Source organism: Ovis aries, chromosome 11 (assembly GCF_016772045.2).
Source record: "Ovis aries strain OAR_USU_Benz2616 breed Rambouillet chromosome 11, ARS-UI_Ramb_v3.0, whole genome shotgun sequence".
NCBI lineage: Eukaryota > Metazoa > Chordata > Mammalia > Artiodactyla > Bovidae > Ovis > Ovis aries.
In genome coordinates this window covers 40,260,413-40,282,976 of record NC_056064.1, presented here as the reverse complement: position 1 = coordinate 40,282,976, position 22,564 = coordinate 40,260,413, and the positions used below count along the sequence as shown (strand labels likewise).

At 46.8% G+C, this 22,564-nt stretch overlaps 1 protein-coding gene across 13 annotated transcripts in view; it reads right to left on the bottom strand.

The window, feature by feature from the left end:
* Window positions 1–946: 946 nt before the first annotated feature.
* Window positions 947–22,564, bottom strand: part of WIPF2 (WAS/WASL interacting protein family member 2) — a 41,526-nt gene continuing 19,908 nt past the window's right edge. For all 13 annotated transcript variants that reach the window (XM_060395589.1, XM_060395591.1, XM_042256722.2 and 10 more), the window contains 7 exons: window positions 21,294–21,425; window positions 17,601–17,733; window positions 16,812–16,928; window positions 15,809–16,465; window positions 7,556–7,762; window positions 6,117–6,218; window positions 947–5,879 (listed from right to left, as the gene is read on the bottom strand). In XM_060395589.1, coding sequence (XP_060251572.1) covers window positions 5,839–5,879; window positions 6,117–6,218; window positions 7,556–7,762; window positions 15,809–16,465; window positions 16,812–16,928; window positions 17,601–17,733; window positions 21,294–21,356 — 1,320 coding nt within the window. In that variant the 5' untranslated portion in view covers window positions 21,357–21,425 and the 3' untranslated portion in view covers window positions 947–5,838. The remainder of the gene's footprint in view (window positions 5,880–6,116; window positions 6,219–7,555; window positions 7,763–15,808; window positions 16,466–16,811; window positions 16,929–17,600; window positions 17,734–21,293; window positions 21,426–22,564) is intronic.

The window sequence follows — 22,564 nt, the reverse complement described above, 5'->3', positions numbered from 1 at the left end:
TTAGGGACTACTGGGGAAGCAGGCAGAGAACTGCAGAATGTCCAGGTTGAAAGGTCTCTGAAAGGATACCTACTTGAAGCTTTCTCTTTCCAGTACTCCAGTAGTTATGATGAGATACCATCATGTTTCTTGCTTCTGTGCCTCTTCTGTGCTGTTTCCTATGTCTGGAATGCTGCTCACCATCCTTCCCTGGCTAATTACCATAAAGACTCTTAGTATACCTCATAGGTTTCTCCTGGTGGCTGTTCTGCTCTCCTGCTAGACTGAGCTCCTTGGAGGCAAAGACCATGTCCTATTCATCTTCATACTGTCAGTGTCTGGCACAGAGCTAAAATATGCAATCAGTGCTTGCTGAATGAATGGAAAAGATATTCCTGCCAAGCGGCTATCCATCTTTTGTGTGAACATTTTTTGTGGTCAGACAGCATACAGTCCTTTAAGTCTCACATTCGCCTAAACCTAGGAGTGGAGAATGAATTATGTGTAAAATGATCCAGACTGGGCTCCAGTGATGTCAGAGACAAAGCATCTCTCCATCGTTATCCTCCAGGGTGATGAGGATCCTTTAGTCCTTTTAACTCTGTCTGCAGAGTAATGGGAAGTCAGAGACAGGCAGCTTCCTTACAGTAACTTGCAGTTTGTGGCTGGGCTGGGTCAGGAAACACTGAAGTGACACTTTCGCTGTAAGCAGGTATGCCTCGGGACAGACTAGTGTCCTTATCACCTGCTAATTCACACACAGTATCATGGGGGAAGGAATGAAATCACACAGGAAGAACCTGTCTGGCATCCTTTTGTGAGTCTGTGCGCATGTCTTTGTGCGCACTGGTGGGTGTGACTAGCAATATCATCCCAAAAGGACAGAGAGAGCTGATAGGAAGTTAGAAGTTAAGGGTCATTTAGGCAAGCTCCATTTGAGAGCTATTCAAAGGCACAGGAGGAACAATTACATCAATAAATAGGTAGTTTATTAATCATATTAATAACAACGATGAATCAAAGAATCAAGAATTCGGCCTATCTGGCAAATATGGATGAAAATGAAAGGAGGCCCTTCCCCCCCCCCCACTCCCTCCCCCATAGGTTTTTATATCAAAACTATGCGAGTGACTCATCCACACACCCGTTATGAATCAGTCCAGGAAATAATTCCAAGACCTCTGCTAGTGATGAAAGTACAGGTTAAGCTCATTAAATCCATGGTGATTATGTCAGCTGACCACAGTAAGCCGAGACTGTCTGGTTCAATTTCGACACCTAAAGTCAAAGTTCAAGGAAGTCAGCTAAGATTTCAACTTAAAAAGGAGTGAAGGAGAAAAGCCAACATCCACATAAAAAAACCGACACACACAGTCCGTGTTCTGCCCTCACCTTTTCTTCACACCTCACTGTGAGAATCCACCATGCGTACAGGCGGAGAGAACCATCAGGGACAGAGAGACAAGGCCTGGGGGATCTCCTTGGGCTCCCTGAAACCATGGGCCAAGGAGAGTTAGTGGCAAATACAAATAATGACCAACTCTCAGGATCACCTGGTCAGCTTGGTGAAGTGGAACTGAGTTTCCAAACACAGCAGGAGAGGAGGAGGGAAAATTCTCAGGAAGCTGCAGGTGCTTATGTCCAAGTGAGTGTTTCTACTGTCTCAAGGGGACCTAGAGCCAAACGACACCCCTGAGACAGCAGACTTCTTCCCACTCTCTGCCACCACTTGCGGCAGTATCCCAGACACGAGTACACAGTTTTCAGGTTTTTGTGTTTGTTTTTTTAGCAAGGTTTAATTAAACTGCACGGCATCCAGAAGAAATGTACCAAAGAATCCAACCTGAGACCAGATTACACATTTGGGGCGGGGGGATGGGGGGCATCAATGCTAAGTGGGGAAGGGAGTACTTTAATCAGAAACAACGCCAAAATAAATCATACAATAAATTATTCCTTAAAAAGAGAGAAACCGATCGACATGCCAAGATGGACACACACATACATACACACGCTGTTCACACACATCACTCTAGTCTTGCATTCAGTGTTGATGAGGGCTCCCGTGCTGGTCGCCATGGGAAAAGACAAAGGCTAGACATGAGAAGAGAAGGCTCAGCCCCTCTGCCACCAGCGGAATGAGGTTCAACACAGTTGAGAGGGAACCCACTCACTTGTCGGAAACAAGAGTAGAAAGAAGGAAACAGCAGTTATCAAGGAAGATTTAATTGCTTCAAAGAGGGACAGAGGAAGAAAGCACAGAAGCCTAACACAAGTAAAGGCACAATGAACGTGGAGTTGAATGGAACCAAACCCTTCCTTCGGTTAGTCATCCTTTATTTTGTTTTTCTAAGTGTTTTGACGGTGGTTGTCGTTTTGCTTCATTCTGCTTTTAAGAGACGAGTGCTGAAGGCAGAGTTGTAATGCCTCCCATTCCCTAAGTTAGGGTGGCGCCCAGAGAACCACCATGACCACGTGGAGCTGGGGACTGAGATTCAACAGGGAAAGCAAGCCTACAACTGGAATGTCAGGAATCTGATCTGTAGCTCATTGTAGGTTGGGTTTCCAGAAGAACAGACAGCTCAGTGTAGTGCCATCAAAGGGCCTCAGCCGCCCTTTACTCCACCCCCAGAGCTTTGCAGAAGGGAAGGACCCTGGAGTCACACTTCTCCCCCACTCCCATAAGCACGCAGCCTACAGATTATTTCAAGTGATCAGGAGAATTAAAACACACCCCAACCCTGAGTTGCTCTGTAGCAAGTCTATTTACAATTTTCTCTCACCTCTCCCTGGAGGTGAGTCTGGGTTTCAAGTTGGGAAGCTGTGGGGTGAGGGGATGCCCCCAGTGCAGTGGCCAGTCTCCTTGCCTCCGCCAGCTGAGAGAGCTGGTATACTTTCTGGAGGCCGGAGCCTCCCATCTGTTGGTGGGATGACCCGAAGTGCTCTCGCTCAGCAGGCCCAGGCAGTGAAACTACTGGGGGCGCTGTGGCTGGAGGAAACCCCCACCAGAGAGAAAACCTGGAATATTAAAGTGCTGTGATCCAGGTTTGGGAACCAGAGATGAAGGACACGGGGACATCAAGCTCATTGAAAAACCTGGAGGCCACTGGCCTGTTTCCCAGAAAGGGCAGTAAGAAACAACTATTAAGTTTTTCCCACTCGAGAAAAACAGCATAAAACCAAACCCACACAAGGGCTTTTAGCACAGCTTCCTGATGCTTAGCTGGGCAACGTCTCTTCCTTCCAGGAAGGAATAAGGGGGCTAATGGGACTGGGCAACAGCCTCAACATGAGACCACCCAATCTTCCACTGAAGAGACGACATTCCCACAAGCAGATTAAAAAGAGCAGTTTAAAAGGTGAGAAGTTTTAGTGCTCTTATAGCCAGCCCACCTCAAACCTATATTACAAGCTTTTTTACAGCGTATAAAATAGATCAGTAACTATGAGGCTCACATTCCCATTCTTCAATAGTAAATATACATGATAATAAATCTGTTATTAACAGAGGGACCAAATAAGGTATAAGGCAAAGACATTTAAATAGGTACTGTGTCATCAACATGCTCTGCGGAAGAAAATCCAGCTGACTAGATCTAGTCCCAGGCCTTTTCCCATGAGGCCAAGAAACTGAACGTACAATCCATACCCACATGACACAGTCCAGATTCTGGGGAATATGGGGGGCAGCAGGTCACAGGGGAGGATGAAGGAGCCCCAATGAAAACCTGGGGTTTGGCTTTTACGTGTAACGCTTATTTCAATGCTCTGTGTTTGAGTAGTGGGGGGTAGCGGGGGAAGGTAACACTTTGATAACATTGTACAAAAGGCATCAACTCCCATTTCAAAAATAAATGGGAAGACTTCACAGTCCAAGTTCAGTAGCCGGTCAGTGTCTGCCCCGGAACTCTGCTGTGGTGTCGAGTCCTGCACTTTCTCCTTTGCCCTCCACTAGCATCCCCTCTCTCAGCTCCCCTGGCTTCAGGATGTCAGGGATACTGCCGAGAAGTAACTGCTAACAGATGTGAAAATAAGAATTATAAATAAAAGAACCATTACGGAGAGTGTGGTGACAGACCTAACTGTGGTTTGCCTCAACAGTCAGAATGGTCCAGGGCATGGCAAAGGACAGCAGACCCCAGACAAGCAACCCAAGTTAAGAGCTCTCTCATCTAGCAGTGGGAAGACCTGGGTTTCACTGGGCACCATGAAAAGACCCTTAGTTTGTGATCCAATAGATTGGAAAGTCCCTAGGACAGTTAAAGCCTGTGACGTATCTGGTGAAAAGTCTTCGTGGACTTCTTCCCATTCGTTCCAAACAATAGCATGGTTCTTCTGTCCTCACTCTAAGCTCTGAGCAGCGTGTGCACTCAAAGGCTTGAGCAAACCACACCAGCTGGATATGGAGCTCCACTCTGCTGTCGGAGAAAGGCAAGTCCCTATACCATGATCCAAGCTCAGGTCCTACCTAGACTGGGAACCTCCATTTTCTCTGGGCTCGACTAGGACTTGGAAGACGAAACAATGTTGCTGGCTGCCACAGAAGATCAATTAGATCAAAGCACACCTCACCCAAGTCACTGTGCTTCTTGGCACAGAGGAATCTGACTCCCCCAGAAGCTTCCTCACCTGTCTCTACTCAGAAATGTTAACCTATGCAGGCTTGTGGCTAAATGGTGAAGGGAATGGGAAGAGCCTGCTCAGTCAGCTGGGCTATGAATTTCAGAGCCGGTGGGCCTTAGTTAAAAGTCTTCACAGCCCACAGAGCTGGACCTTTCCACAAGGTGCTTCACCCTTCCCTCCTTTGTCACCCTGGGGGCTGAAGTTTCTGAACAGGACTGAAAGGGCCAGGGGCTTCTGGAGCCAGGCAATAAAAGACTGAGGCAGCCTCGAGGTCAAGGTTAAGGCCAAGGCCAAGGTCCTATTTTCCTATCTCTCACTAGAGGTTTTAGGGATTTGAGAATCCATAATGAATGAATGAAAGGGACTTTTCTCTTGAGGGGATAAGGTGGTGAGAGAACGACAACATCCCTCAGCCTCAGCACCTGCGGAAGTGGAGCAGGGAGTCCCCGGGTGCTCCCACCATGGCCCCTGATCCCTGTGCTGCAGAGGAACTGACCAGCTCTGAAAGGATGCCCAGTTCTTTACACCTTCTCTTTTCATTGATGTTTAGTTCACCTGGTTAGTATTTAGTGTTTCTATCCAGCCTATTTCTGGGTATGGGCGTGGGGTGGGGTTACAGCAAAACCAAAATACCCCTAAAAATAGAGCAGATCCATTTCCTTACCTATGCTCCAAACCTGACCTTTAAAACAGATCATTTCCCTGCAAACTCCTTTCCTGTTTCACTAAAAATGCCCACTCCCGGAAGTCCTGGCCATACCAGCTTCCTAAAATGAAGAAAGATAATGTAGCCAAAAAAAAAAAAAAAAAAAAAAAAAAAAAAGATAATGTAGCCATCAAGGTCCTCTCTCCCCACCCCCCTACAGTGGGTAGGAGAAGGTGGGAGGACCATTCTCCACCCTATCCCGACAGTGAGTTCATTCATCACGACAAGGCACCTTTCCCCAGAGGAAAGCAGGAGACACGGAAGCTGCTTCCTCATCTGGCCAGCAGGGCTTGCTAGAGGGATGGGTGCAGGGCCTCAGGCCCTGCTGTCAATACAGAGAGTCCGGTCACCAAGTCCAGAGATGAGATGCATAGATGGAGGTGAGTTGGGAGGGCGCTTGGAGTCTAGAGGTTGGTTGCACTGGAGAAACACATCAGGAGCTGTCATGCAGGTTTCAGGGGAATGGAAGGGACCATCTGAGAAGAGGAGAGGGTCCATCCTTTTCCTGAGGAGCAGGACCAAGCCAGGCTTCACCTGAGAATGGGGGGCAGAGGTGGGGCTCCACGGGCAGCTGAAAAATAAATAAATAAAAACCACATACATAAGGTCACTCACCAGACCCAGAATCACCCAAACATTCCTAAAACGAGAGACAGACAGGCTCTTTGAGCTATCCTTTAAAACCTGGGATGAGGTTTTGTCTTTTTAAGAAAATGCAGACAAGAAGAAGCAAATGTTAACTTAAGAAAAACACATCAATTCTATAGCCTACATAATTATGGAAGAACTTCCTTGATTCTCTTCTTACCTCGGTTTGTTTTGCTGGGATATATCCTCTGAAAGTGTTTATACTCTTCTGGAGCAGGAAAGTCTTCGACTGGATGGAAAGAATATTTTGACTCAAAATCATCTGCAAAAGGAATACAGCATTAACTCCTATCACCGCCTAATTAATTCCTAATTCTACCTCAGCTCCCATACGCCTCACCACTACTCCTAACCCTTCCTGACGCACTGAGAGGGCCTGCCTTGCTCAGTAAACCCATGAGGATGGCAACAGTATTACTCTCCATGCCTTGAATGCAGAGTGTGTTCAAAGACTCTTTACACTAAGGAATGAGTCTTTGAAATGGTTCTTTACATCTTTCCACAAACTGGTTCTTTACAACTTTTGGTTTGGATGTTTCCAGACCAGGCATATCCCAGTAAAGGAGCCCAACTGTTTGCCTGGGAGGGGAAGGAAATATAATTCTGTTTTAGCGACATAGTCATCTTAAAGACTATCACCATGGGAAACCAACTGAACTGAATCCACAAACTGGGAGAAATTAAGCTAACCTGGGAATATGTGTCACCAGCTAGTGGGAGATTTTGACCAGGTGATTCCTTCTCGGTCCGGCTCCCCTCAGGGAGTTCTGTAACACAGCTGGGAGAGCCATGGCATGGCCTCTGCTCCCACCTCCCACGGCTCCTCTACATGAAAGCTCAAGTTTCCTACGGGTGTGACTTGATCACATTCCACAAGGCACACCTTCTAAGCAAAAACCCTAGTCCACTTAATAGGAACAGACCAGAGCAGGAGCAGAGAAGAGGTAATCATTAAAGAGTCTACAGTGCGCAGGCTAAAATGGACCGTGAAGATTTTTCCAGACTTCCTCAACAGTTTCAGTTGCCCAGTCGTGTCCAGCACTTCGCGACCCCATGGACTGCAGCACACCAGGCCTCCCTGTCCCTCAACAGAGGGTCTAACAATACCTGCTGGACAATCTTTACTCGGTGCTTCATGACAGACCTAATGAATCAGACTCTCTCAGGTGGAGCCCAAGATTCATTTATAACCTTGCAAAAGTGGACCTGATAACCCTAGTCCCTTTAGTCAATCTTGTTTCACAGATAAGGGAAGTGAGGTCCAGAAAAATGAAGTGACTCCTTCAAAGTAACGGAGCTCGTCAGTGGCTTTGGATTATCAGATAAGCTAACCACAAATAATGAGCCTTGAGGAACAAGAGAGTGGCTTCAGAGTTAGCAAAACACTTGCTGATTTTACTTTTAATCTCTTCCAAAGCAGTCGAGCTGAGAATTCACCTAAGGAAAGCAATGTACATGGATGGGAACAGAAGTCTGAAAGGAAGTCAGGAGAGGAACTGCAGTGAAGAGGGTACCAACTGGCCACGCCCACTGTGCAGTGGCCACTGGAGTCAGTGAAGTCCCTTAGGAGCTATGAGACCAATACTGCTAGCTACTCACCCAAGAAAGATCGGACAGTGGTGATGGAATCTCTGTGGCCATTCCTCAGGGGCGGCGGTGGCGGAGGAGGCCCGGCTGGCGTTCTTGAGGGCGGAGGTGGGGGCTTTCCTCGGCTCAGGGGTTCTGACCCGTGCACTCGGTATGGTGGTGGGGGAGGGGGGGCATCCCTGGCACCATTTCGGATCATCAGTGGCGGGGGTGGAGGAGCTGCAATTAGAATCGAAAGCAGTTAGGCTTGGATGCAGTGATGGGCAGAGGGATGTGAGAGGCATGGGCCAAAAGAGCACCTCGGTGCCTTCCCAAAGAGCCAGCCTCTAGGAGCCTCTGGGCAGCATGCTGAATGTCACACCCCCTCCTCTCAGCCCTGTTTCTTTTTCAAAATTTTTACTTTCTTTATTTGGCTGCGCTGATGCAGTATGTGAGATCTTAAGTTTCCCTGACCAGGGGTCGAACTCGTGCCCCCTGCACTGGAAGCACATAGTCCCAACCACTCGGATCGCCAGGAAGTCCTCCTATTTCTTCAGCAACATCACATTCTTCCAGAGACAAAGTTCAGAATGAATAGATGACCCTTTTTCATTTTGCATGACAAGTCAGGCAAGAACTCTACTTACTCGTGATGATTTCTTCTTGGCTTTTCCACGCCTGCCTCCACAATTCAAAGTCAGGGCTTTCTCACTTTTAGCCGGGTCTACTGCAAAAAGCCTCTCCATTGTTTTCCTTGCTTCTGATCTCTTAGCCTTCCCATCCATTCTGCATACCAACAACACACTAATCTCCTTCAAATACTAGCTCAAACTTTTCCAAGGGCTCTGCATTTCTTACCTCATAAAGTTTCAAATCCTCAGCTTCCACAAGTATCACCCCACGATCTTCCTTGCTTACACAGTAATCTACCACGTGGGTAACCTGATCTCGCCTTCATTCTTTCCTTCCTTGCCTCCTAGGTTGAACTGGCACCATTCATCCACACTCTCATTGTTACCTCTCTCTCTCTCTACTACTACTCTACTATGCTATATTATAATTATTCATTATATATGCTTCTTTCCCAGGATACTGTACATTCCTTAAATCAGAGCAGTGTCCATTCATCTGAGTTTCCAAGCTCAGCCAGATGTATAGCAAATGGCAGGTATTTAATCAATATTTGCTAAATAACCTGAATTACCTATGCTTTCCTCTTGTGACCAGTCCTTACTATCAAATCCTACCTATCCTTGAAGGTTTAACTCAATTCCCATCTTCTCAAGGCTTTCTCAAAGCAATCCACTCTATTCTGGTTCCCTCTTTTGTTCCCTGACAGCATTTATAGACTATGTCACTTCTTCCAGCACTCAGTAGTACAGACTAAAATGTGTGCCTTTCAAATTATGTATAACAGTTTCATCGACAGAAGTTACATATTTCCAGCGACAGGCTCACTGCTCAAAAAAAAAAAAAAAAAAAAAAAAAATCAGGAAAGCCTCTTTAGAATTGTCTTCAAACCCAGTCAGACAGATCCACAAATATTATATGATGGTCATTTCCCATTTTCTGAGGTTGCACCACCAACAAAAATATTCGTAACTATGTCTGACTTTTGGCCATTTCCAAATATCAAATTCACCCTTAAAAGTCAAAAATCTGCCATCAAGCATTAGATAACATCAAAAGCATGCTGGATATTGGACTTCCCTGGTGGTCCAGTGGTTAAGAATTGTCTGCCAGTGCAGGGAGGGAACACAGGTTCGATCCCTGGTCCAGGAAGATCCCACATGCTGCAGAGCAACTAAGTCCACACACCACAACAACTGAGCCGGTGAACTAATCTTCAAAACTTCTTGTAGCCAGCCCTGTACAAGTATGTGGCACTATCCCCACTGTATTGCATAAATGAAGAAACGGGGACTCTGGCTATTTATCTAAGGTCACAGATCTAACAGACCCAGAACACGCCTACTCTTTCATAGTAAGAAAACTGCTACATACTGCTTTTCATAATAACCACAAGTATTAATTACCTCCCCAACAAATGTATAACCCAGTGAGATAGAGGTATGTCTTTTGGTACCTAGGCTATGCCCAATAAGAAGTTGTTACTTACACAGTACATAGAGAGACTACTTTGCTTAACAAATAACATTGTCTTAATAATAAGAGTATATATTATTCCTCCTGAATTACTGCCAGAATGTCTATAGAGTAACTGCAGTTAAGCATGAAACAGTAATGGGTTGATGCTTATAGACAAGGAGTCTGGCACTGTAGGCCCAGTAAATGTCAGTTTTAGCTTCCCACAAAACACACTCAGAATGTAAACTCTCCCTCAATCTCCAAGGTCTGTGTAAGCATGGACAGTGTCCATTAGAGATAATAATTAAAGAGAAACCTCCTTAACACCTCCCAGCAGATCTCCGAACCCTGTTTTCATACCAAATCTGCTCAAACCAAAGCTCTTTCAGGTCATCCTTAAAACATTTCCCTCATGCTCAGATTTCTTCAGTTCAGTTCAGTCACTCAGTTGTGTCCGACTCTTTGCTACCCCATGAATTGCAGCACGCCAGGCCTCCCTGTTCATCACCAACTCCTGGAGTTCACTCAAACTCACGTCCATCAAGTTGGTGATGCCATCCAGCCATCTCATCCTCTGTTGTCCCCTTCTCCTCCTGCCCCCAATCCCTCCCAGCATCAGAGTCTTTTCTACTGAGTCAACTCTTCGCATGATGTGGCCAAAGTACTGGAGTTTCAGCTTTAGCATCATTCCTTCCAAAGAACATCCAGGGCTGATCTCCTTTAGAATGGACTGGTTGGATCTCCTTGCAGTCCAATAGACTCTCAAGTCTTCTCCAACACCACAGTTCAAAAGTATCAATTCTTCAGCACTCAGCTTTCTTCACAGTCTAACTCTCACATCCATACATGACTACTGGAAAACCATAGCCTTGACTAGATGGACCTTTGTCGGCAAAGTAATGTCTCTGCTTTTGAATATACCATCTAGGTTGGTCATAACTTTCCTTCCAAGGAGTAAGTGTCTTTTAATTTCATGGCTGCAGTCACCATCTGCAGTGATTTTGGAGCCCAAAAAAATAGTCTGACTGTTTCCACTGTTTCTCCATCTATTTCCCATGAAGTGATGGGACCAGATGCCATGATCTTAGTTTTCTGAATGTTGAGCTTTAAGCCAACTTTTTTACTCTCCTCTTTCACTTTCATCAAGAGGCTTTTTAGTTCCTCTTCACTTTCTGCCATAAGGGTGATGTCATCTGCATATATATATATATGCAAAGGTTATTGATATTTCTCCCGGCAATCTTGATTCCAGCTTGTGCTTCTTCCAGCCCAGCATTTCTCATGATGTACTCTGCATATAAGTTAAATAAGCAGGGGGACAATACACAGCCTTGACGTACTCCTTTTCTTATTTGGAACCAGTCTGTTGTTCCATGTCCAGTTCTAACTGTTGCTTCCTGACCTGCATATAGGTTTCTCAAGAGGCAGGTCAGATTTCTTAGGGTCCTGGAAATCTGTGGCTACCCAGACTCCCTGGTGGGGATAGGGCAAGTAGACAGCATCAGCCAGGCTCAAAAGGACACCAGTGAGGCTGTGAGCAAGTGGCAGTGATGAGAGCCAACCTGGACAGGCAAAATGGAGCACGAAGAAGAACCACCTGCTTGGTATGCTTAGCTCAGGGACAGTAATCCTGACCAGGTTCTGCTGTTTGTCACATCCAGTTTTAAGACTACTTCAAGTGACAGAGCTGGAATCCAATGACCTCAAGAGACAAGCAGTGTGTAAAAGAAACCTCAGGGTGGGAAGATCAACTTTTGTAATCCAAGATAAACCTAATTTTGAGTAAAGCATAATGTTATTGATTCTTTTGTTTTAAACTGAAGCAGGGCTTCCCTGGTGGCTCAGATGGTAAAGAATCTGCTTGCACTGTGGGAGACCCAGGTTCGAACCTTGAGTTGGGAAGATCCCCTGGTGTAGGGAATGGCAACCTGCTCCAATATTCTTGCCTGGACAAGTCCATGGACATAAGAGCCTGGCAAACTATAGTCCATGGGGTGGCAAAGAGTTGGACAGGACTGAGCACACAGACATAGCTGATTTACAATGTTGCACTTACATCTACTAAACCAACCTCCCACTCCATCCTTGATTCTTTTCAAAAGAAAAAAATGTCCTTCAAAATAGTGTTTTACTCTACAGAGGAAAAATTCAAAAAGAAACTTTATGGACCAATAAGAAGGGATATTTTTGGTCGTTAAGCACCCTGGGCAAGGCAAAAGACTCCTTTTGCCTTTTTTACATATTCTTTTGCCTTTTTATTCTTTCAAATGTTAAATCATTCATAAAGAAACAAAAGTACATTATAACATGTTAGCATTATCATAGTATGATTAATTAATAGAAATAAGTCCATGAAAACTACCCAGAAGCCCTCTGCATAAAACCACTAAACTCACCAGCACACCACAGTTTATAAAGCACTTCTATGCATCCTTTTATTTACAACCACCTCTGAAAGTACTATGAATATCATTTTACAGATCAGGAAACAAACTCAGAAATCAGAGTGATAGGCCCAATCTCACAAACAAATGGAGCCAATACTCAACAGATCTCTGACTAAAATATCTGAATTTTTTTTTTCAGAGTATCATTTTTAAGAACTGTTGCTCTGGTTACTGATGCAGAAAGTAGGCCAAGGCCTATGGCAGGCTTCAAAGTTGGTGATGGCTAGTAGAAGAACAAGACTCATAACTTCACAATATTCTAAAGAAATCACAAAGAAAGAACTGAGAAGTGGGAAGCAAGAATTCTACAGACATTTAAAATGACTCAATTCAACCCACGGAAATTACATTTTCTAAACCCAACCAGGAATAGAAGCAGGGGAAAGACATGGGCTCTGGCTCAGATAAAGGGTCATTAAAAAAAATTCTTTAGTTAAAAAAAATTTTTTAACCAAAACTTTGTAAAATCAAAGGTCAGGTTGGGACTCTATCCTTACGGCTAAAGCCAGGGAGACACAGAGCTGGCCATGTACTAGGCTCCTGTGTGACCACCTGATGGTCAGCCCCCAGAACAGATGTCTCTGTACTTAGTCAAGCAGCATGGTTAATGGTTAAAGGTTAATGGGCCTTTAATACATGCTTCCTGGTGACAAACCTCCCTATTCAATGATTTCACCTATACATGTGGGGTGTCAAAAGCCAAAGTTCAAAAGCCATTTGTGGAGGGTGCGGCTCAAAGCCCAGTGATACAAAAGAATTGTTGCTATTTAGTCTCTTTAGTCGTGTCTGACTCTTCTGTGACCTCATGGACTGTAGCCTGCCAGGCACCTCTGTCCATCGGATTTCCCAGGCAAGAATACTAGAGTGGGTTGCCATTTCCTTCTCCAGGGGATCTTCCTGACCCTGGGATTGGGTCTCCTGCATTGACATATAGACTGCTTACCACTGAGCCACCAGGGGAGCTGATACAACAGAATATGGGAGCCAAAATTCCTGGGCCTAAGAAGGGCTTCCCTGGTGGTTCAGATGGTAAAAGAATCTGCCTTCAGTGCAGGAGACCCAGGTTCGATCCCAGGGTCGGGAAGATCCCCTGGAGAAGGGAACGGCAACCCACGCCAATATTCTTGCCTGGAGAATTCTGTGGACAGAGGATTCCGGCAGGCTACAGTCCATGGAATTGCAAACAGCTGGACACAACTGGGCGACTAACACTACAGAACACTAAGAAGGCTCCAGAGAGCTGTCAGAGTCTCATTCACTCTCTACGTTCAGTTGGGCTGTTCTGAAAGATGACACAACTTCTTCCACATTTTCGCTTGATTTGGAGTCCACAGAGCTCACCGTCACACCATAGAACCCTTCTCTTCCACCTTTTCAAAGGTTCCTGAATCTTCTCCTCACCCAGTTTGGCAGCATGGTCCTTGTGACAATCACTCCCTAACACACCCCCTTATCTCCCTTGCCCCACTCTCCCTCACGGTCACACATGCCTACAAAACGCTAACCTGGTTAATTACAACTCTGCCCCGACTCAGGACTGGCAGAGACGCAGCTGAACGCACGTTGAGCTGATGAATCTCACTTGAAACATGTGGCCCCCAAGCTGCAGTGAGCCTTTCGCCTCACCGGTCATCGCAGCACACTTCCCTCTTTCACTCACTCACCCGTGCGCCCCGATGGCTAATTCATGCCCTCTTTTCTCTCCTCAAATCTCTAACTCCTTACCCACATTCACAGATGTCCGTGCTTTCAAACTCACCAAGAAAATAGAACCAAAAAAAAAAAAAAAAAAACCACAGAAGAAACTTTCCACATGCTCCCACCACTACACCTACCTACCCACTTGCTTCTTTGCCTATATGCTCAGTCATCCCTCTTGCTACCCAGAACAACTATCTGAATTCTTACCTAAGGCCAACCCTTGACCTGTGGATCAGATTTCATTCCTTTTTGCCTCCCTGAGGATTACCCAGGCAATCTCCCCTTCCCTACAGGATCATTCCATCAGCGTCCAAACAGATGTTGAAACCTCTCCCATCTTGGAGCTTGGGGCAGGGGGATCAACCCTCAATCTCACATTCTCCTCCAGCAACCATTCCGCATAGCTGCAGCCCTCTCCCCTTACAGCAAACTCCCTAGACATCTACTGCTGTCTTCATCAAGGCCTCTCCTGTTCCCGCATGCTTGAACCCAATCCAAGCAGACTTCACTTCACTCTCTCCTCCGCACTCCACTAAAACTACTCACAAGGGTAGTTTGTGGATCCTCAAAATGACTCTTGGTGTTGCTGAGACCAGTGTCATTCTCAGCCTTCAACTTACCTGACCCACTTGCGGCACAGGCCCCGGGTGCTCACTGACTCTATCTCGGACTTTCCCCTTACTCTCGGCATTGCTCCTTTCTTCCTCACTCCAGGCCCTTTCTCAGCTTCCTCTGCCTTAGTACTCTCATTGCTCCGGCCTCTCCTATATACAGGAAAGACTCATGCCCCAGACTTCTCCTCTCCTTTAATGAACTCACTCCCCAGGTGGTCTCACCCCAGCACGTAGTTCTCAAAATTCTTCAAATTCCCCTCTCTAGCCCACACCATCCCCCTGAACTGCAGAGTCTCAGAGCCAATCGTCAATCCATGATTTCCTCTCAGGTCTCAAACTTGACATTCAAAACTGAACACCTAGGACTTCCCTAGTGGTTCAGTGGTTAAGAATCCACCTTCCAATGTAGGGGACTCGATCTCTGTTCAAGGAACTAAGATTCCACATGGTGTGGGGCAAGGAAGCCCTCGAGCTACAGCTAGAGAGAAGCCCACGCATCGCAACTAAGACCGGAGGCAGCCGAATAAATAGATATTTAAAAGCAAAACAAAAAAAAAATGGAACACTGATCTTTCCCCAAACCTGCTGTGACCCACCCATACACCATACACCCAGTTCACTGCCCTAGCCTCCTAAGTGCTCTCCCTGGCCCCTCTGTCTTCCTGTGGTCTTTCCCAACACAGGGTCCAGTGACCTTTTCAAAAGGTAGATCAATGCTACTTCCACGTTCCCATCCTCCCCCCGACCCACTGGCTCCCCATCTCACACGGAGTAAAACCTGAAGTCTTCACAAAGTCCTCGGCAACTCTTTCACGGAATCTAGCTTTCTGACCGCCACGTCCTGCCGCTTGTCCCCTCGCGTGTCCTGGTCTTGCCACAACGGTCTCCCTGCTGTCCCCAGTCTCAGGGCCTGAGCATCCGCTGCTCTCAATGCCCGCTTAGTGCATTCCCTCAGTTTCTTCAGGTCTTTGCCAAACTGTCACTTTATCAGTGAGGCCTTCCCTGACCCTTTTACCCTCATCCCCGCAATTTAAGTCTTACCTCATCCCCACTCCAGTACATCCCATCTCCTTTCTCTGCTTCATATTTCTCTAAAGCATCTATATACTATGTGTTTATATATATATATATTTATATTTTTTTTTTAGGCTTGTTTTCTTTATACATACATACATACATACATACATATATATATATATATTTTTTTTTTTCCTATTAACTTATTTTCCTCAGTGTTCAGAACAGGATTTTTTGTCTTTTTTAAATTTATTGCTGTTTCCCTAACAACAGAATCTGACATGTAAAAAGGCACTAATAAACCTGTCCAATGAGTACTCACTTCAGTCACTGAAGGACAGCTTTGGTGAGAAGGGTGAAAAGGAAGAGAGACTCAGTTTGGGTATGAGGGGAAACACAAGGTACTTCCAGGCACTTACCTGCTCCCCGGCTGGGGGGGTCACGGGTTGGGGGAGGTGGCCTATTACTCTGTGAAGAGGGGGAGGCTGAGGTGGGCGGAGGAGGCGCCAGGCCTCTGGCAGGCCCTGGAGTCTTCCTATGCAAAGAATTGTGTCTCTGTGGCAGCTCAGGGGCTGACTCATTCGTGGGACTGGAGGGTCCATTGGGGACCCCAGGAGGCTGGCGGTAAGGCGGCGGAGGAGGAGCCAGAGACTGGCCACTTGGTCCCGATCTGACATTCACAGGGGAAGGAGGCGGCTTGACTGGGGGTGGAGCAGAAGGTCCCTCTCGACCCGGGTGAAGCCTCTGTCCAGGCGTGGGCGGCAGGGGTTTCTCTCTGTTGTAGGCCACGGCTTTGTTGCTGTGCATAGGCAGGGGCGTGGGGGGGGCGTTGGCACGCCGCCCCGGGGGAGGTGGAGGAGGGGCGGAGGAGCTGTGCTTCATCCCGGTACTGCTGGTGGGACTGGGCCGAGAGAGGTCCGGTAACGAGGGTCTCTGCGTCCGGGGCAGCTCTGGGAGTGAGGCCCGGCTGCTGTCTGTGTCATCTTGAGGACGCCCGCTGGCTGTGGTCCCTGGAGGCCTCGGGGCAGCAGCTCGGGAACTGGGGACTTGGAGGGCTGGCTTACCAGCCAGGTTCTCTGCAAATACAGCAGGCAGCACCAGGTCAACAGAGCCAGGCGCACGGTGGGGAGCTACCTCCATGCCACCCCGCCCCCTCTGCGCAACCTGCATGGCGGCAGGTACAGTTCTGGGCTTTAACCCGGTTTCAGGCTCCAGGTCCATCAACAAATACTACTGCTGCCAGTTGAACGCACTTTCACCGAATCCCTCAGCTTCTGCTGTATTCTACTCTGTCACTCCTCCCCTGCTCCCACTCCTCTCTGTTGCACCTCTACCGTGTTCCTGATTTCCAGGGGTCCCGCTTGGGATCAGTCAAAAACAAAGGCACTTGGGAAATACCCTAAGCAAGTCCTTACCACATACCTGAACTGTCCTTGGCTCCCACAGGGCGCAGCTTCGGCACTCCTCCTTGGAAGAGACCTCCCTTGGCCTGCAGGGCAGCTGCTCCAGAACCGTAACCACCACTGCTTCCTTTGGGTTCTGGAAAGCACACCATTGGGATTGTCATTTCACGTGTGCTCTGAGCTGGTGACCAAGTCAGTCCTGAGGAGAAACCCGTCCTTCTCCCTGGGCTTTAATTTGCAAACCGCCACTGCTTTTGTCCTTCCACTGAAAACAGAAAGTGAGCCTCTCTGCTCCACAGCTTCAAGTAGGCATGGGGATGAAACTCTGGGCTGTGATGAGAGAGAGTGAAAAGAACGAGAAGCCAATCTTCCTTTATTTAGGGCACAGGGGTAGCCAGGATGAGAGAGTTCTCTAAGCTCTCCTCTCCAAGTCCCAGATGGTCAGGGGCTGACGGCTCTGGGACCGAGGTGTGAGCCAGCTCCCCAGAGGCCCTCCAGCAAGAACCCTTGCAGCAATCAGCTTATCGGTTTTCAGGACTGTGGTGGTTTCCTCAGAGAAAAGCCAAGAATGTTCCCTAACAAGCACGAGAGATAGAAGGAGACGGGAGGCTTAAGACCCCAAGAATGTGTCTCAAAGGTCAAAAAGAAATTTCTGAGGCATTCAAAGGTACAGATGAGAAGACAGTCACAGAACACCCTAACACGAAACTCCCACCCAAGATCCAACAATAAACATGACAGCCCGGCCGAGTCTCCAGGCCGACCCTGGGGTCCTGGCGGCTCGCAAGGCGATGCAGCTTAGACTCACTCTCGAGGATGGGCGCGCTCCGATCATTAACGTTGGTCACCTTCTTCAGCTTAGTGCCCTTGCAGATGTCCTGTAAGAGGGCGCCTCGACCCCGCTGCTCATCTCTACTCAGCTTGGGCGGCTCAGTGTTTGCCTGAAAGAAGAGGGAGACAAGAGCTCACCCTCAATATCCTCTTCATCACAAGTTCAGTATAAATGTCTTTGGCAAACTGGATTCCATGCAATGCCTGTCTAGCCTGATAAGGTACGTGTGCCAAATGACACCCTTCTCACACCCTTTTCTCATGCTGCCCTTTAGTGAAGGGACAGCTCTCCCTCCTACTTAGAGGCTTCTGAGAGGAGGCCTGCACCAATGCTAACAGAGCACCTATGTACTAGGCTTGCGTCAGATGCTTACCTGTATGGTATCATCATCATCAATGCAAACATTTATGGAGTCCCTACTATACCAGAAGCATTGTGCTAATAATAATAAGCACATTACTTTCATGATCTCATTCAAATCTTGAAATAGTCCTATGACCAACTATAATAAGAACGCAAGGACAGACACCTAGATTAATGGAACAAAACAGACACTCCATGAGCAGGTCCAGATCTATATAAGAAAAAATGAAAGTACAGTTCATCAGTGCAGAAAGGATAGGTTATTAAATACAAGGTGTTAAAAACTAGTGATTAATTTTCTGGAGGATGCACCATGGGGCATGTAGGATCTTAGTTCCCTGGCTAGGGCTCAAACCTGAGCCCCCTGGAGTGAAAGCTCAGAGCTCTAACCACTGGAATACCAGGGAAGTCCAACAAGTGGTTAATTTTCAGAAAAAAATAATAAAGTTAAATACCTACCTTAGGGCTTAACTCTGGCTGATTTAAAAATTTTAAGTGTAAAAAAATAAACCCACAGAAGTACTATATGGAAAAAAATAGGTAAGGGGAAGGACTTCCTTTCAAGACAACCAAAATACAGGAAAAGACCAACAGATTTCTTTATTACAGATTATTCACTTAGGAATATAATATGCAGATAACACACTGGAAGGAGAAATTATCAGTGACAAATGTAACATATGATAGAAACAAAGGTAGTGCTCTAAATCTATACAGCATTAACAAACAAGATAACTCAGAAATCAATAGGATAATAAGCAAGAAAGATTATGAACAGTACTGAGGTTTCCCAGGCGGCTCAGCAGGTAGAATCTGCCTGCAAAGCAGGAAATGCAGGAGACTTGAGTTTGATCCCTGGGTCGGGAAGATCCCCTGGAGAAGGAAATGGCAACCAACTCCAGTGGCTTGCCTGGAGAACCCCATGGACAGAGGAGCCTGGCGGGCTACAGTCCATAGATAGGATCACAAACAGTCAGACATGACTGAAGCGACTTAGCACACACACATGAACAATACGGGGTACAGAAAGTCAAAAGAGCCAGCAAATATGAAAAGAAAAAACCTTCAACTATAACAATTTAAAAAAATGTAATGTAAAACAGTATTATTATTTACCTATGATATTGGTTAAGGTTAAAATTACAAAAAGAGTTTGTTAGCTTTGTGAAGGCACTGCCTGTATAGCGCCTGGCACACTGAAGATGTTAAAAAAAAATGTACAGAACAAAAATCTGCCCTATGGTGGTCACAGGATTCAGGAGAGTCCAGCACAGGACTTCCCTGGGGGTCCAGCGGTTAAGACTCCGTGCTTGCACTTCAGGGGGCACAGGTCTGATCCCTGGTCATGGAACTAAGATCCTGTATGCCACGTGTGCGTGCCTGCATGCTCAGTCGCTGTTTTGTCCAACTCTTTGTGACCCCAGGGCTCTTTGTGAGCCCTCCAGGCTCCTCTGTCGATGGGATTTCTCCTGGCAAGAGCACTGGAGTGGGTTGCCACACCCTCCTCCAGGGGATCTTCCCGACCCAGGGATCAAACCTCCTGTGTCCCCTGCACTGCAGGTGGATTCTTTACCCACTGAGCCACGTAGGAAGCCTACATGCCATGAGGCACAGCCAAAAAATAGCACAAAAGTCTAGCACAAGAGTTCTACTTCTAGAAATTAACTTGAAGAAAATAACTGGAGCAGTGCACAAAGATAATAACAGGAACAAACAGTAGCATAAAGCTGAAAGTAATCTAAAAGTTCAACCAAGAAGAACAACGAGGAGGATGCCAGTCAAGCAACTCCAAGTGCCTACCTTCACCCTTTTCTGGCTAAACTCTACTCATCTTTCAAGATTCAGCTCAGTATCATCTCCCCCCAGAAGCTCCTCTTACGGCTGCCTCCTCTCCTTCGACCACTGGTGAGGTGCCCTTCTTGTGGCCCCATTTATCTCTGCATAGCATGGATTTTGTCTGTCGACTTCTCTGTCTCACTCATTATACTGGGGGCCCTTAAAAGCAGAAACTGTTTCATGTCAGATTGACAGGATCACAGATGATTTTTATCTGCTTCTTTTTGCTTATCCGTGTATTTCCTCTTTTAATTTTTGAATAAATTCGTGAAATAAATTCGTGTGGAGAGTCAAGCAATATATAAGCTCTTATATGGGAATTCCCTGGCAGTCCCACGGTTAGGACTCTTGCATTTTCACTGCTGAGGGCACAGGTTCAATCCCTGGGCAAGGAACTAAGATCCCACAAGTCAAGTGGTACAGCCAAAAACAACAAAAAATGTTTTAAAAAAATGAAAATTATAAAGTATAGAGAAAATTAAAGTATAGAGTAGAATTATGTGGCTTTTCTAAAGTGTAGTCAGCCGAGTCTCTGACACACACTAAGCCCCCAGTGAAAAGGCTATGAGGGAATGATGAAGAACAATGCAGCGCCGTAACCTAAAGGCCACAGGGATCCCAGGATAACTGTGGATCTTTGAACTCTACTCTATCAAGAGCAGTTCTGCTTTTACCTACTTTACTTATTGGGCTTCCACATAAAACTTCATCTGAAAAGGGGATCCAGGGCTTCCCCGGTGGCTCAGTAGCAAAGAATCTGCCTGCCAAGGCAGGAGACATGGGTTCAATCCCTGCTCCAGGAAGATCCCACGTGCCTCTAAGCAACGAAGCCCGGGAGCCATAACTGTCACGCCAGTGCTCTAGAGCCCAGGAATCACCACCACCGAGTTCACGTGCCACAACTGCTGAGCCCTCGAGCCTAGAGCCCATGCTCCCCCAGAGAAGCCCCCTCAATGAGAAGCCGAGCGCCGCAACTAGAGAGGAGACCCTGCTCACCACAACTAGAGACAAGCCCACGCAGCGATGAAGAGCCGGCACAACCAACATAAATGAGGTTTTCAAAGGGGATTCACACATATTCTCAAGCAAAATGTCTAAAACCCAAAACTTACAAGAAAAAAAAAAACAGAAGTTGGCAGGCCTGAGTTCTAGTCCTAGTACTGAAACAAACTAGCTAGGTAAGTCTCTTTTGGGGCACAGAGAAAGGACACACCGACCTTTATGTCACAAATAGTTTAACAGGGAAGAAACACTGATGCCACCTGCTCAGAGCTCCACTTAGACTGAACCAGGACAGGAAAGCCAAGACGAGCCATTATGGTCCTAAGAGGACTTCTCAGGAATCAGAACTAATTGAGGAAGACAGACTTTATTTATTCAGTCTCCATCTTCCCACACCATATGCCTTACACCAGGAAGCCCTAAGTATGCATTCAGGTTTTGGGATAGCCGAGTGGAAGGATGACCTACCTGATGAAAAGTGGGAGGTGGAGGAGGACCGGGGGGTGGTGGAGGAGGAGGAGGAATTGGCATCCTTGCCCTTCGTGCAGTTGGCACTGCTCTCTCTCCGTTTTAATCTGCAGCTTTAGGTCACTCATATACCTGCAAGTGAAGCAGAAATAAATTCAAGAGAACAACTTTGCCCTGAGAGACACAGAGTACCAGAAGAACCAGAGGCCAGGGCACGACACCAGAGAAACTAGACACTCATCTCCTAGGCGCACTGGGATCCAGTCCTGGGCTCAGGAACTCTTTTCCATAAAAGGCCAGATAAAAACAATACTTTAGGCTCTGTAAACTGTCTATGGTCTCTGTTGCACATTATTCTTTTGTTTTGCTTTGACAGCCTTTTACATTACTAAACTTCATTTTACCAGCGGTTTTAGGTTCACAGCAAAATTGAGCAAAAAGTACTGAGCTCCCTTAAAACCTCTGTCCCCCCAGCCAAACATACAGTACCCCACTATCTACATCCTGCTGTGGTACATTTGTTATAACTGACGAACCTACACTGACACCTCATAATTGCCCAAAGTCCATAGTTTACATTAGGGTTCACCCTCTTTAATTAAATCATTTAGTTCTTTTTGGCTTTGCTCTGGGTCTTCGTTGCTTCCGGTGGGCTTTCTCTAGCTGCAGTGCTCAGGCTTCTCACAGACGTGGCTCCTCTTATTGCCAAGCACAGGTTCTAGGACACACAGGTTTCAGTAGCTGTGGCTTGTGGCCCTAGAGCTCAGGCTCAGTAGCTGTGGTGCATGGGTTTAGTTGTTCCAAAGGCATGTGAGATCTTCCTGGACCAGGGAGTGAACCTGTGTCTCCTGCATTGCAAGGTGGACTCTTAACCACTGGACTACCAGGGAAGCCCTAGGGCTCACTCGTGCAGTTGTACATTTCATGGGTTTGGACAAACATATAATGGAAAAGCCCCTGATGCTGGGAAAGACTGGGGGCAGAAGGAGACAGGGGTGACAGAGGATGAGATGGTTGGATGGCATCACCAATTCAATGGACGTGAGTCTGAGCAAGCTCCAGGATATAGTGAAGGACAGGGAAGCCTGGCACTCTGCAGCTCTTGGGGTCGCTGAGTTGAACACAGCTTAGTGACTGAACAACGAATAATGACAACTGTCCACCAATGTAGCTGGCTCTGCAGGTGGTGCTAGTGGTGAAGAACCCACCTGCCAATGCAGGAAACCTAAGAGACACGGGTTCGATCCCTGAATCGGGAAGATCCTCTGGAG